A 13,057-nucleotide genomic window follows, 5' to 3' on the forward strand; every position below is an offset into this window, starting at 1 on the left:
AAGGAAATTAAACACAAATAACATGAGTGTTTGTAATACAATATGATCGAAAAAAAAACGGTGTCAGCGATGGCTATGAAATGAAGATCGCTGTCATTTTATATGTAAATTATATGAAAAATGTCTTTGATCGTCATTTCCAAGCAAACTGGACGCCGTTTTTTTTCGATCATACGGTACTATCTGAACACATGCGCAAACGAATTTTCGGAAATTGTGCAAATGTTTATTAAATTTCAAATAATTACACACAAATATTTGTTTGGAGACCATTCATACACACATACACAAAAAAATTAGAAAAGTATTTTTGAAATAATTTCTGTGTTGAATATCGAAATCGTACTGAATGTCTTATTTAAAATAAGAGAGTAATTTGCTCTTAAAAGTGATCAATGTTCAAAATTAATTCTATCGGATCTGTATAATTTGCCATGAAAGCTTATCATGTGTTTCCCCTGAACCCTTCAATTTTAATTTACCAGAGTACCATGGCCATAAATGTAACAATTTGACTCGAAATACCAAGTGTGTGATACCATATTATTCGTAAAAAAATGCTTTATCCAAATATGCTAATGAGCCACCATAGTTCCATTTGAAAAAATTGAGATATGATTAAAAATACGATTTGGGCATCTTTAAGCCGGCTAGAACAAAACACGAAAAACATTAGACGATTAGATCTATTTTTGCAAGGCTCCATGATTAAAAATTAGTGTTTTTAAGACAGCCATGGACACTCTAAATTGAAATTTCAAATACGATTTTTTAAAATGCGTATGTCAAAAGTTGAAATACGATATGTCATTCAGCCTAATTTATGTCATATACTAACATATCAAATCTCGTTTTTTTATATCTAAGAAAAATAAAAAAATTATAGGGGTAAAGGTGAGCCACTTTTGAGACACACCCGGCATATCTAAACCCTCCTATTTTGGAAATATGTATGCTTCATTGATAAAATTGCCCTTATTTTAACATCCTAAAATTCAAAAAACATGTTATCTAGTAGAGTACAAGAACCTAATGCAAATCCTCGCTATTTAAAATCGGTATTGTGGACGGTCGCCATAGCAAAATATTTGAAAGTAAATAAATACCGTATGATTGAAAAAAAACAGCATCACAGTGGCTTTTTGAAGTGACAGGCATATACTATTTTTCGAGACACACATATTTATTAAACATTAACATAAGAAATTATCAAAAATTAATCTCTGGTATAATAAAAAAAAATATTTTCAGGCACAAATAGTATTCAGCAACAGAAAACATTCTTATTTTCTGTTAACTTAAGTATTAATTTTTGATATGTTTTATGTTAACTCTTAAAAGATGTCGTACGGGTCGAATGGAATTATCATCGATTGCTATTTCAGAGCCTACTGTGATGATGTTTTTTTTTTCTTTCAATCACATGATATTTGCCCAACTTGCGAATATTCGAATAAGCATGTGTAGAGTCGAGGTAATAGTTTAATCACAACCTATTCATTAAACAGCCAGCCGATTTGCGGTTATTTAGACGGTCTTTGCGTACCTAGTCGGATTCTGAGCTCCGTTTATAAAAACTAACGAGAACAATTGAAACAAAGGTACTGAAAATCAAGCCAATATGACTGGCTGGCCACTGAATAACCTGTGGTTTTAATTTTAATTTATTTCAATTATAATCGTCTAATAAAATGTTCAACATTTATTAATTTAAAAGAAAAACGTACACCTCAATGTTGTTTGGCATTTTTTTTAAAGTTTCTATTATCTAGTTGATGTAAATCCCAATCGATTCTTTGAAGTCGTCGGTGATTACAACACATTTTATTGCGGGTTTATCCCAAAGATATATTTATAGCATTTGTATTATTCAATAAATGTCATAGTTTAATCAATTTACGGGCGATTGTATGCGTATATCTTAATACTTCGTGACAGAAACTACTGAATGAAAAATTAATTTATGTTTCTTGAAGTAACTAAAGGTTTAAACAGATTATGTTGCATTAGTTGAATGGATAAGATAAGTATATCAATCGAATATAATCCACAGGAGACGAAAATAAGTAGCCGAAAAAATTAACGGATATGAATAAGAATTACGATTAAGTAAATATTAATCAATATCAATTATTACTATTGATATTTGAAACCACGTCCTATGATAGTTTAATTCTGTCATTCCCTGTAATTCATTCAAAACTTGTCGAAAATAATTAATATTTCAATAGGAAAAGTAGGAAGTGTTCAGGCAAGCCAATCATTCACAGGAAATTAGTTAATAAAAATATATTTATCTGAAACCTTTTTTTCGATATTAACCATTATGCCATTTTTTAATAAAGAACATAATATATATTAGATACCAAATAAACTTTTAGTTACGTCATCCAGGGCGCGAATATTAAATTCATTGTTGCCAACCACTGACCGCTGACTAACTGCAATTTAAATTTCCCGCTGGCGATTCAGGTGGTAGCCCTGCTGTAAAAAATGTCAATTACATTTTATTTTATTTTTATATTATTATATGCCACATTTATTTATCTGTTTCCTGACATTCTCGTTCGTTTTGACACTTCAGTTTTGTATTACGAGTTTTCGGTTTAAGAATTGTGTTGTAATACTTTAAGGGTAATTTTTTTTACTAGACCTTGCAGTCAAAAATTGTTCTTTTTAGAACCGCTTGTTGTGCGAAGTGTACAAGCTGTAAAAAATAGTTGCAAAACGTTTTGTTGATGTAATTAATAACTGTTTATATATTTATAATTAATTCATTTTTGTTTTCTAAAATATTTTGATTAAAAGAAAATACGTGAAAGTCTGCAACGCTGCGCCTGTCAAGCTTAATAACTACGACTAAAAAGTTTATTTGGTATGATCTATAGGTTTCAGCTTGATATATTTAATTGTGAATTCTTAGTTTTGTCAGAGAATTGTATCGTAACATTTCGTAATATGTACCAAATATAAAAAATTTATTTATATTTCAGGAGTTAACTAAAGGTTTACAAAAGATTATGGTGCATTAGTTGAGTGGATAAGACTATCATAATCCCTGCGAAGCGATACAAATAAGTAGTTGAAAAATAAGTCCGCCTTGATAATATATACATTTTAACAAATAGCAATAAATGAACAACAAGTATCATATTTTTTCCTGAATCGAACTTACTAAATTGTTAAAAATATAAATAGTAATTCCTGTATACTACAATGTAACCAAAACCTCAACATTATTTTGATTGTCCTAAAATGCTATAGTAGATAAGTTAAGCTATATATCAGATGCAAATATGTATTGCGCAAAATGACACTTTATTTATGTTTTACGTCATAGTTGAATAAATAAGAAATTTATTAAATAATACATCACATTTTAATATCCGCTTACAAATTTAATTAATAAAAATCTTCAAAATATGTAAACATAATCACCGACTTCAATGTGAACGCTAAAGATATGGCTGCACCTCGCACGAATCGACTATTGTAATTTACATGGTCTCTTTTGTTTACCTATTATAAATATTTATAAGTATAAAAATGTTTATAAAATGCGTATCTAAAATTTATTGCCCTTATTAAAATGACAGTTTAAAAAAATATATATTTATGACATAAATGTTAAATGTGATATTTTATTTGGCAAGAAAACACAACATAGTACTGAGGAGGGGGAATGACTATAATATGAAGTCGGTATATGACGCACATGTATGCTAGTCTATGAACAAAACCAAGTACCATGCTGGTTTGTAAGCAGCTACGTATTTTTGACGAAATATGAACCATTAGAGACTGAAATTAGACAACGCAGTTAATTTTTTCTTGCCTAGATACCAAAAAGTGAGCTTAACGCGACTTGGTTTGCCTGTTAAAATTGACACTTCTTAATAAAAATGTTGAATTGATATGAATTGAATGTTGTATTAGTATCGTTATTTACTAATATTTGGTGTGTTTTTGTTAACAGTTTAATTTTTTTGTATCATCCAAATTTTGTCATTACAATAATTTAAATTTTTTGGCAATTTCTCAAATACATAATATAATATGTAAATTAGGTTTCGGGATTGAATGTAATTTTAGGATAAATTTTACTTTCAAATATCAAAATATGGGAAATAAACCGACAGTTTCTTAAATGATGACTGCTAAACAGAGGATACATGGCAATGACAGTTGTGTATGCCATTTTACTTCATAGGTTATACGTATTTCCTGATATGTTTTCTGATGTCATCTGTTGAAAAAGTTGAAATCTGCCCTGGCTTGTAGTACAGAGTTTACATACTTTTTTCATACACATACTAAACTGCTACAAACAAAATAAACTTCAAACTAAAATCAAATATTTTGCGTCAATAAGTAAAACTTAATATACAGGGACCGATCAAGATATATTCGAAACGTTGATAAGAAATAGATATTATTGTAGAGCAACGAAATTTGAATGGTAGATATAAAATATGAAACTATACAACATTCTTCAACATTTTAACAAAAAAAATAATTTTCAACATTTCAAAAAAAAATCCCAAAATTGACAGTTAAACCCTGCTGCGCAACTATGGTGGTATACTCAGCTTTTAGTTTCAGGGCAAGCAAAACTAACTACGTTACTTAATTTTATCTATCTCTGATGATAAAATCCAATTCTTGCGGACACTATACAGGGTCCTACAACAGTGCGTCAACTATACGTCCTATACCTATAAGAAATTATTAATTTCATTTAAGTAAAGACCATTTTGTGCCTATTTCAGGAAAATATAGTCACTTACACAAGGCTTTTCAGAAAAGGGCCAGCCAATGAAAAAGCATTTTTAAGTGTAACACCTGTATACTATGTGGTGTTTGGATTCTCTTGTAAATTCAGATAGATTTGTTATAACATACTCTATGTGTGTCTATCTCTAATCCTATTTGAAACAGACATTTGAAAAATGGCAATTTTCTTTCTTTGACATGGTTGGTACATAATCCAAACGACAAAACACACCAAAATGGTTTGCATGTTTCTAGCTGAGTTTTTCAAAAGCTTTCGAAACGCTTATATTTTAATCCTTGTGTTTCCGGTTAATTTTAACCTAAGGATAAACTTAAAGTTAGTGTCATTGGAAAGCTTATAAAAAACTAAGGTAGGCAACATGTAACCCAGATTGCTGCAAGTTGTATTGTTTAGATTATGTAGCCTGTCTAGAAGAACAAACTTCATCATTTTTCAAAGGCCAGTATTTCAGAATGGATATACATAGGTTATACCAGGATAATTCAAATATGACATAACCTACAGGGTATTGCATTTAGAAATATTCATTCGCATTTTTGAAAAACCCTGTATAAGAGACCATATTTTTCTAAAATACGTCTTAAGCTTGATTTTCATGCATCCGTTGTCCGACGATACGATGATACGATATTAATTTTATTGGTTGAATTTAAAGGCTTCGATTGGTTAACCGTTTCTAACCAATCAAAGTCTTTAAATTCAACCAATAAAATTAATATCGGACCATCGTATCAACGTATAACGGACGCATGAAAATCAAGCTTTAGTGAACAATAAGTCTAGAATGGAATTTTTAACGTCTTTATTGTATGATTTATTATACAGGGTGTTTCCAAAAACTTGTGCCATCTCTCGGGGGAAGATTCCTCAAGTAAAAATAAGATTTATTTTTCATGTCAACATAGGTCCGATTCTGCTTTGTTTCGTAGCTAAAAAGGGTTTATAGTTATTAGAATGCAATTTTGAGTATAAAAGTGCTACATATTTTAATGCTAAACAAGTGTCGATAGATTCATCAGGGACGTGCATATGGGTTAGCACTGGAATATTTTTCTAAAAAAAGAACATGTACGCCACTGACCTTTTCCTTTTGATAGCAAAATTGTATAGACCGTCTAATGCCAACTAAAAGTTGCATTTTGTTATTTTGTCGATTTCGATCTTCTTGATGAGATAAACACAATTTTATTAATCAAAATTAATAAAATTAAATTAAAAATAAAATTAATATATTTTATTCATTTTATCTAATTTATTATTAAATATTATTACTATTAGTCTAACCAACGGCAAATTCAAATAAAAGAATAATGGAATTTAAGATAATTACAAAAGACCTAATTTTAAAAAGTTTTAACATCCTGCATAACTATGCATTTCCGTACCCATGTTTATAGGATTTTTTTAGGGTTTTTGATGAGGAATTAATAAGTAGTTATTTATTTAAAACTTACTATATCTCCAACAAGAAAAAAAATCAGTGGCGTACATGCTTTTTTAGAAAAAATATTCCAGTGATCGACACTTTTTTAGCATTAAAATATGTCGCATTTATAACAATTTGTACCCTCAACATTTCATCGCTAAAAGGACTTGGAGAAAATTATAATAAATCGAAAAAAAATATGACTTTAACACCCTGTAGCCACGAAAAAAGCAGAATCGGACCTGTGTTGATATGAAAAAGAAATCTTATTTTTCCGTGCGGAAACTCCCCTCGAGAGATGGCACATGTTTTTTGAAACACCCTGTAGAAACCCGACGCACTGTTGCAGCATCGTGTATATACTGGTCTGTTATATGCCAGCTTTAGAAATAAAAATCAACGGATAACCATATCTTCAGCGTTCACTAACCCATTCGCACTCGACTTCCTCTCCTAGGTGCCTTGCTCGAGAGACATCCACCTTACTCCTCACACCAAAACGGTTATAGTTACTACTACTGGTATCAATAAATCTGTCAACTAACCCCAGCTTGAGGGCCTGCCCGCCGGCCCTGAGGCCCTCCTCGCCCAACAGCGTCACTTGTTCCTCCTCGCGCGAAGGATCCGCCATCTGGGCAGAGGCTTGGTGTTCAGCCTGGCGACACATTGCATACGCAACCCCCCCGCGTCGAGACGAGGGTTAGAAGGGGGGAGTGACCGAAACGGGGAGAGAATTAAAGTGGGAGTGACGGGAACAAGAACGAAAAAACAAAAAAAAACGAAAAATAACACAAGGAAAAAAGAAACGAAAGGCAGTAAAAACACCCAAATGTTAATGCGCTGTTAGCATTTTGGTTAGTATTGGAGATGAAGTTATGTTGACTAGAAATCTTGTATTGGACGGGGGTTTGTCTGGATGTTTTGAATCGGCTTATTCGCTACTGAACTAGATAACTCTGTATATTTCTTATGGTTTAAAGCTGCATTCAGAACCTTGAAATCAGTGGAATAAATTAGTAGTTTCAATTAGCCGTAGAAGTTTGTTTACTTAATTTTAATGTAAGCATTCAGAACGTTATAATTAGTGGTAGTAATTTTCAATTATCGAAAAAAGTTAACAAACTTTTGACTTTTCCACTAATTAAACTTCAAAATTTGCGAGGAATGTCATTTTGGCCTAAAAATCAAAAGTTTATTGTTTTATAAGCTAAATATTATGCTTTCTCTAGTTCTAGGATACAACAGACTACCGCAAGCTGTTGCTAGGATATTTTATTAATTTTAATTGTGTTTTTTAGACACTGTGAATGATCGTAAACTAAAAAGTATAAAGTGTAATTGAAACCACTACCTTATTCCGCTAATTGGGAGGTTCTGAATGAAGCTTAAAGAGTTGCCGCAAATAACCCCCTTACCTTTCTATTAATCTCCTTATTTTTACAGTATACAGGGCGATTCACTGTCATGGCACGTTAAACGTTCATGGAGAACCAGTAATAGTATTTTTTTGAAAATTTGGATTTTGGCCTAAAGACACATGTTCTTTCTATCTAAATTATTTTCAGCATTACAGTGTTGCCGCTTCATACTAAAAGTGGTAGCATCTTTGTTATTTCAAATGGAACACCCGGTATATTATATTTTTCTAAACTACTTCCAAATCTCACAAATTTTTCCTATTATACTAACCTATACCAATTTCTAACATTTTTGGAGATAAAAAAAATAAAACATGTGTAAATTGACATAAACATGATCAAATAAGCATTGGTTAAATCATAAATTCGGCATATTGAAAGCTAAAATTTGGTTTATAGGTTACGAAAAGTCGACGTATTCAATCTGTCTAAAGCAGGGTTTCTTAAACTTTTTGCAGTCACGGACCACTTTAGCAATTTGTACAATTCCACGGACCCCTATCAGAAATAATAGAGGAAAATAAAAAAACCTTATTTACATAAAAAGAAAACGTTAATATGTTTACAGTTAACTGGCGTAATGCGGACCGCGGACCCCTGAGCACAAGCTATGGACCCCTAAGGGGTCCGTAGACCCCACTTTAAGAAACCCTGGACTAAAGCAATTGATTGAATATGAAACAGGGAGGTCATAAAAATAATTATTTCCGTTTGTTAGAAAATCGTTCAAATTATTGTTATTTTAAATTCAAGCCTATGTATATTATTTAAAAATCGAAACCCAAATAAAATTGCTTTTCAACGATATATCATGTTCCTATACCTAAATCTTCTGGTTCCTATACCTAAATCTGGTTCTAAAAGATAATAATTCTATTATAATTGTTTCGTTTGAAGAAAATCGTTACCATGACAAATATTCAAACTTTATAAGCATCAATTAGAGTTTGCGCTCTAAATTTCTAAAATTGTCATGGCAACTAAATTCTTGAAATGAAACTATAATAATAGAATTATTAAATAATTTTATTAGCCTTTTGCTTTTTAAATAGGGTTGAATTTAAAATAACAATAATTTGAGCAATTTTATAACAGAAATAAATAATATTTTTGCTCTCCTCGATGATCGACTTTCGTTAACGTATAATCCAAATTTTAACTTTAAAAATGTTTAATTCATGATTTTACCCATGCTTATTCACGATCATGTTTTTGTCAATTTCACACATATTTTATTTTTTACCTTAAAAATTATTAGAGATAAGCTATAGGTTAGTATAATAGAAAAATTATTTTATATGAAAGTAGTTTTCAAAAATGTAATAATATACTAGGGTATAATATTAAAATAAGAATGATATCACTTCTCAAATGATGCAGCAACATTGTAATGCTAAGAATATTTTAGAAAGATGGAGCAGGTGCCTTTATGTAAAAATCCAAATTTTCAATAAAAATTCCATCACCGGTTCTCCATAAACGTTCGCCATCGCCGTAAATCACCCTATATGTGAAGATAATACAGGGTGATTTAATAAGCCGTGACTGACTTTTTTCAGGGATCCTTTAGTTGGATAGACTTTACTTTTTACTTTAATTAAATTTATTGATTTTTATTGTTCAATTTCAGTAATGAAAATATACAGGGTGTTTCAAAAAACATGTGCCGCCATCTCTCGTGGGCAGATTCCTTTATTAAAATTTATATCACTATACATCAGTGTTATAGATTTTTATAAAAATTAGTAATAAATTACATTAAATAAATAATTTATTAATTTTATTTTTATTTTAAGCTTTGTTCAGAACCTCGCAATTAGTTGAATAAATTAGTGGTTTCAATTACACTTTATACTTTTTAGTTTATGATCATTCACAATATTTAAAAAACACAATCATAGATAAATGCAACAAGTTTAGATTGGAAAGCCCGTAAAAATTTTAGGTCGCGAAATTATTTTGGGTCGCGACCGTTATACGTGATCTGGCGCTGCTATAGCGGTCGCTAAGAACAGCGGCAAATAAAAACAGAAATAATTTTCTCTTGTCAAAGTCAGAATCTTCAAAAATCATTATAATCTTTCAAAATCTAAACCGCTCTCATTAAAGAAATTCCGAAAAGTGTTTATAGCGTCCATTTTCAAAGTAATTATTGCTATCTTGTGAGTTTAATTCAAGTTTTATTTACTCCAACCGATGATAATTGTGAAAAAGTGGCATTAAAAACTTAAAAAGCTGTGCTGAGAACTGTGAACTGCAAAAACCATCGTGGATCGTGGCATAACGTCGGTTTCCAATGTTTCATAGGTATTTCATACATGCGTCCTTATATAAAATAAAGTTTCTTGTATGCCACACACTGTATATTATTTATAAAATTAAACGAAAATAATAATAAATTTGAATAAACAATATTTGGCGATATAATTCCGGAAAAAGCCGAACGGCTCCGAAATTTTCAAAAGTTTTGGGTCGCGACCGTTGCAAGAATAGCGCCAAATAGTGTTTACATTGTCCTTATGGGCACTTTCCAATCTAAACTTGTTTCATTTATCTATGAACACAATTAAAATTAATAGAATATCCTAGCAACAGCTTTTCCTAGTCAGTTGTATCCATAGAAACAGCCTAATATTTAGCTTATAAAACAATCAACTTTTGATTTCTAACCACGGAATTTGTTGATTTTTTTAATTTCTCTTGACGGAAGATAATCAAAGGCCAAAATGACATTTCTCGCAAATTTTGAAATATAATTAGTGGAAAAGTTAAAATTTTGATAACTGTTCCTACTAATTGAAAAGTCATACCGCTAATTTTGATGTTCTGAATGCTTACATTGAAATTAAAGGAAAAAACTTCTACGCTAACTGAAACCATTAATTAATTCCACTAATTGCGAGGTTCTGAATGAAGCTTTAATTTTATTAATTAATTGTGATTTAATTTCATTAATGTGTGTATTTCGTGGAGGAAACTGAAATGGATAAATATCCAGATACATTTTTAATAGGCATTAAATGTCCTACACAATATTGTTAATAAGAAGAAAGAAGTCAGTGGCGCACATGTTTATTTTTTAAATAATATTCCAGTGATAACCCATATAATACACGTCCATTGTGAATGTGTTCAACAGAAACGCCAGAAAATATTTTAAAATATCATTTATCTTATCAAATATATATGTATGTTCAAGATATCTAGTCAACATTTCTTCAAATATCACATGTTATCCCAAAAAGCAAATAGATTATATTATTATATTAGCTGTATGACGAATGAACTATGCACCCACACAAGCAAAATGTGAAAATTTGAAAAATATGATTTAAAAAATTATTTTACATTAATTTGGCCCCTTTTTACAGTGGCGTAACATGCACATAATCGATGATAAATTAATATTATGAACAACCAAAGTTACGTCACTGTTCTTTCTAAAATGTATTGGCTCCATTTGTCTATAATTTGCATCAGTGTAAAATTTTATATAGGGTTTTCCACATATTCAATTCATCAAAAATGTTATAATATATAGTTCGATTGTATTAGGTTAAAGATACTACAAGTAGGTACTTTCAACTTAAAATACATTCATTCGTTCTTAACATTTCCGATTAAATTGGAAGTGACAGGAAATGAAAATTACTTAAAAAGAAAGTACATCTCAAAATATCCTTAACCTAAAAAACATTTTTATTTGTATCTACATAAATTAAATCCTAAAAAACTTCTAATGAAAATTTGTGTGCAATATACAGGGTTGTTCACCACATACGACACGGAGTATTGTAGCTAAATGATTAGATTTTTACAAATTGTTACTTTTGGGTTCGTTGAAGGACTATTAGAGCTAAAATAATTTAAAAATATTTTTACAAGAAACAGAGTGTCCCAAATAAATAAAAAATATCAAAGTTGTATTTTTTTAAATGGAACACCCTGTATATTATTACATTTTTAGTTTCTACGATTAAAATAAAGGTAAATTTGATTAAGGTTTATTACACTTAAACCTTACCGTTTTTGAAATATTTTCAATTTTGTGAAATTGCAGTAAAAATTTTAAGGCTTCATTTCTCGAAGAGTATCAAAGTTTTTAATACTAAATATTTACTGAAGCCTACTTATTTATCAGTTATTGTGTTGCAATAATAAAAATAATACTACCTCATACAGAGTGTCTAAAAATTTATTTTAAATTATTTCTAGGTTTAAACGGCAATAACTTGTTTAATTTCAATGGAACACCCTGTACATTTTAGGAGAATCAGATGAACAACTTAATTGTCTATCAAATTGTATTATACCATTTTTTACCTATCCCTTCAAGTTTTCGTAGAAAATGCATTTTCTTATAATTTAGACCTCATTTATCAATATACCCATGGAATATTGACATTTTGGATTGTTTTTAAAGCAGCAAATGTACGGGTTAGTAATATTATCCTTTTTAGCAAAATGATAATATTACTAGCCCATTTGTATGCAAAAAGAAAACTATTTAAATCTTTATAAAAGAGTATACCAATAATTAAATATGCCACCATTATTTCCGCTCAAATACTAATTAATTACATACTTAGTTTTGTTCGTTAATAAATTATTCTAAATAAATGTGGATTTGAATCAGAAATCAATATAATAATAAGTTATGCAAATGAATGTCCCTGTTGTTCTAAATAAGCATTTGTCAAAAAATGAAATATAATTTTTAAGGTGTTACTTTTTACCACACATCTAATACACATACAAAATTCAGTTTTTTAGTATTTGGAGCAATTATTATTAATCAACGCAAATAGTCAATTAATGTAGTTTCAATACTGGAATTATATTAATTGGTCCCCTTTAACAAATATTTAAACAGTTTTTTTATTTTTTAATGAAATAAACAAATTATATCGACAATATTAGTATCTGTACCCTTTAAAAATTTTGGTACATCTTTAAAAATAATCTAAAATGTCAGTATTTCATGGGTATATTGATAAATGAGTTCTAAATTACAAGAAAATGCATTTTCTACGGAAACTTGAAGAGATAGGTAAAAAATGGTATGATACAATTTGATAGACAATTAAATTGTGCATCTGATTCTCATAAAATATACAGAGTGTTCCGTTTTAATTAAACAAGTTATTGCCGTTTAAAGCTAGTAATTATTTAAAATAAACTTTTAAACACTCTGTATAAGGTAGTATAATTTTTATTATTGCAGCACAATAACTGATCAATAAATAAACTTCAGTAAATATTTAGTATTAAAAACTTTGACACCCCTGGAGAAATGAAGCCTTAAAATTTTGACTGCAATTTCACAAAATTCAAAATATTTCAAAAACGGTAAGGTTTAAGTGTAATAAACCTTTATCAAATTTACCTTTATTTTAATCATAGAAACTAAAAATGTAA

At 29.7% G+C, this 13,057-nt stretch overlaps 1 protein-coding gene across 5 annotated transcripts in view; it reads right to left on the bottom strand.

The window, feature by feature from the left end:
- LOC115881326 (V-type proton ATPase 116 kDa subunit a) overlaps window positions 1–13,057 on the bottom strand; it is an 86,300-nt gene that overhangs the window by 63,945 nt on the left and 9,298 nt on the right. Inside the window, exon 4 of one of the 5 annotated variants that reach the window (XM_030898762.1) lies at window positions 6,767–6,876. The exons of 3 other annotated variants lie outside the window; for them this stretch is intronic. In XM_030898762.1, the coding sequence (XP_030754622.1) occupies window positions 6,767–6,876 (110 nt within the window). The remainder of the gene's footprint in view (window positions 1–6,766; window positions 6,877–13,057) is intronic. One more of the 5 variants, XM_030898764.1, reaches the window with a different exon arrangement.

This window comes from Sitophilus oryzae, unplaced genomic scaffold (genome assembly GCF_002938485.1).
Source record: "Sitophilus oryzae breed Bouriz unplaced genomic scaffold, Soryzae_2.0 scaffold_1716_pilon_pilon, whole genome shotgun sequence".
NCBI classification, from domain to species: Eukaryota; Metazoa; Arthropoda; class Insecta; order Coleoptera; family Curculionidae; genus Sitophilus; species Sitophilus oryzae.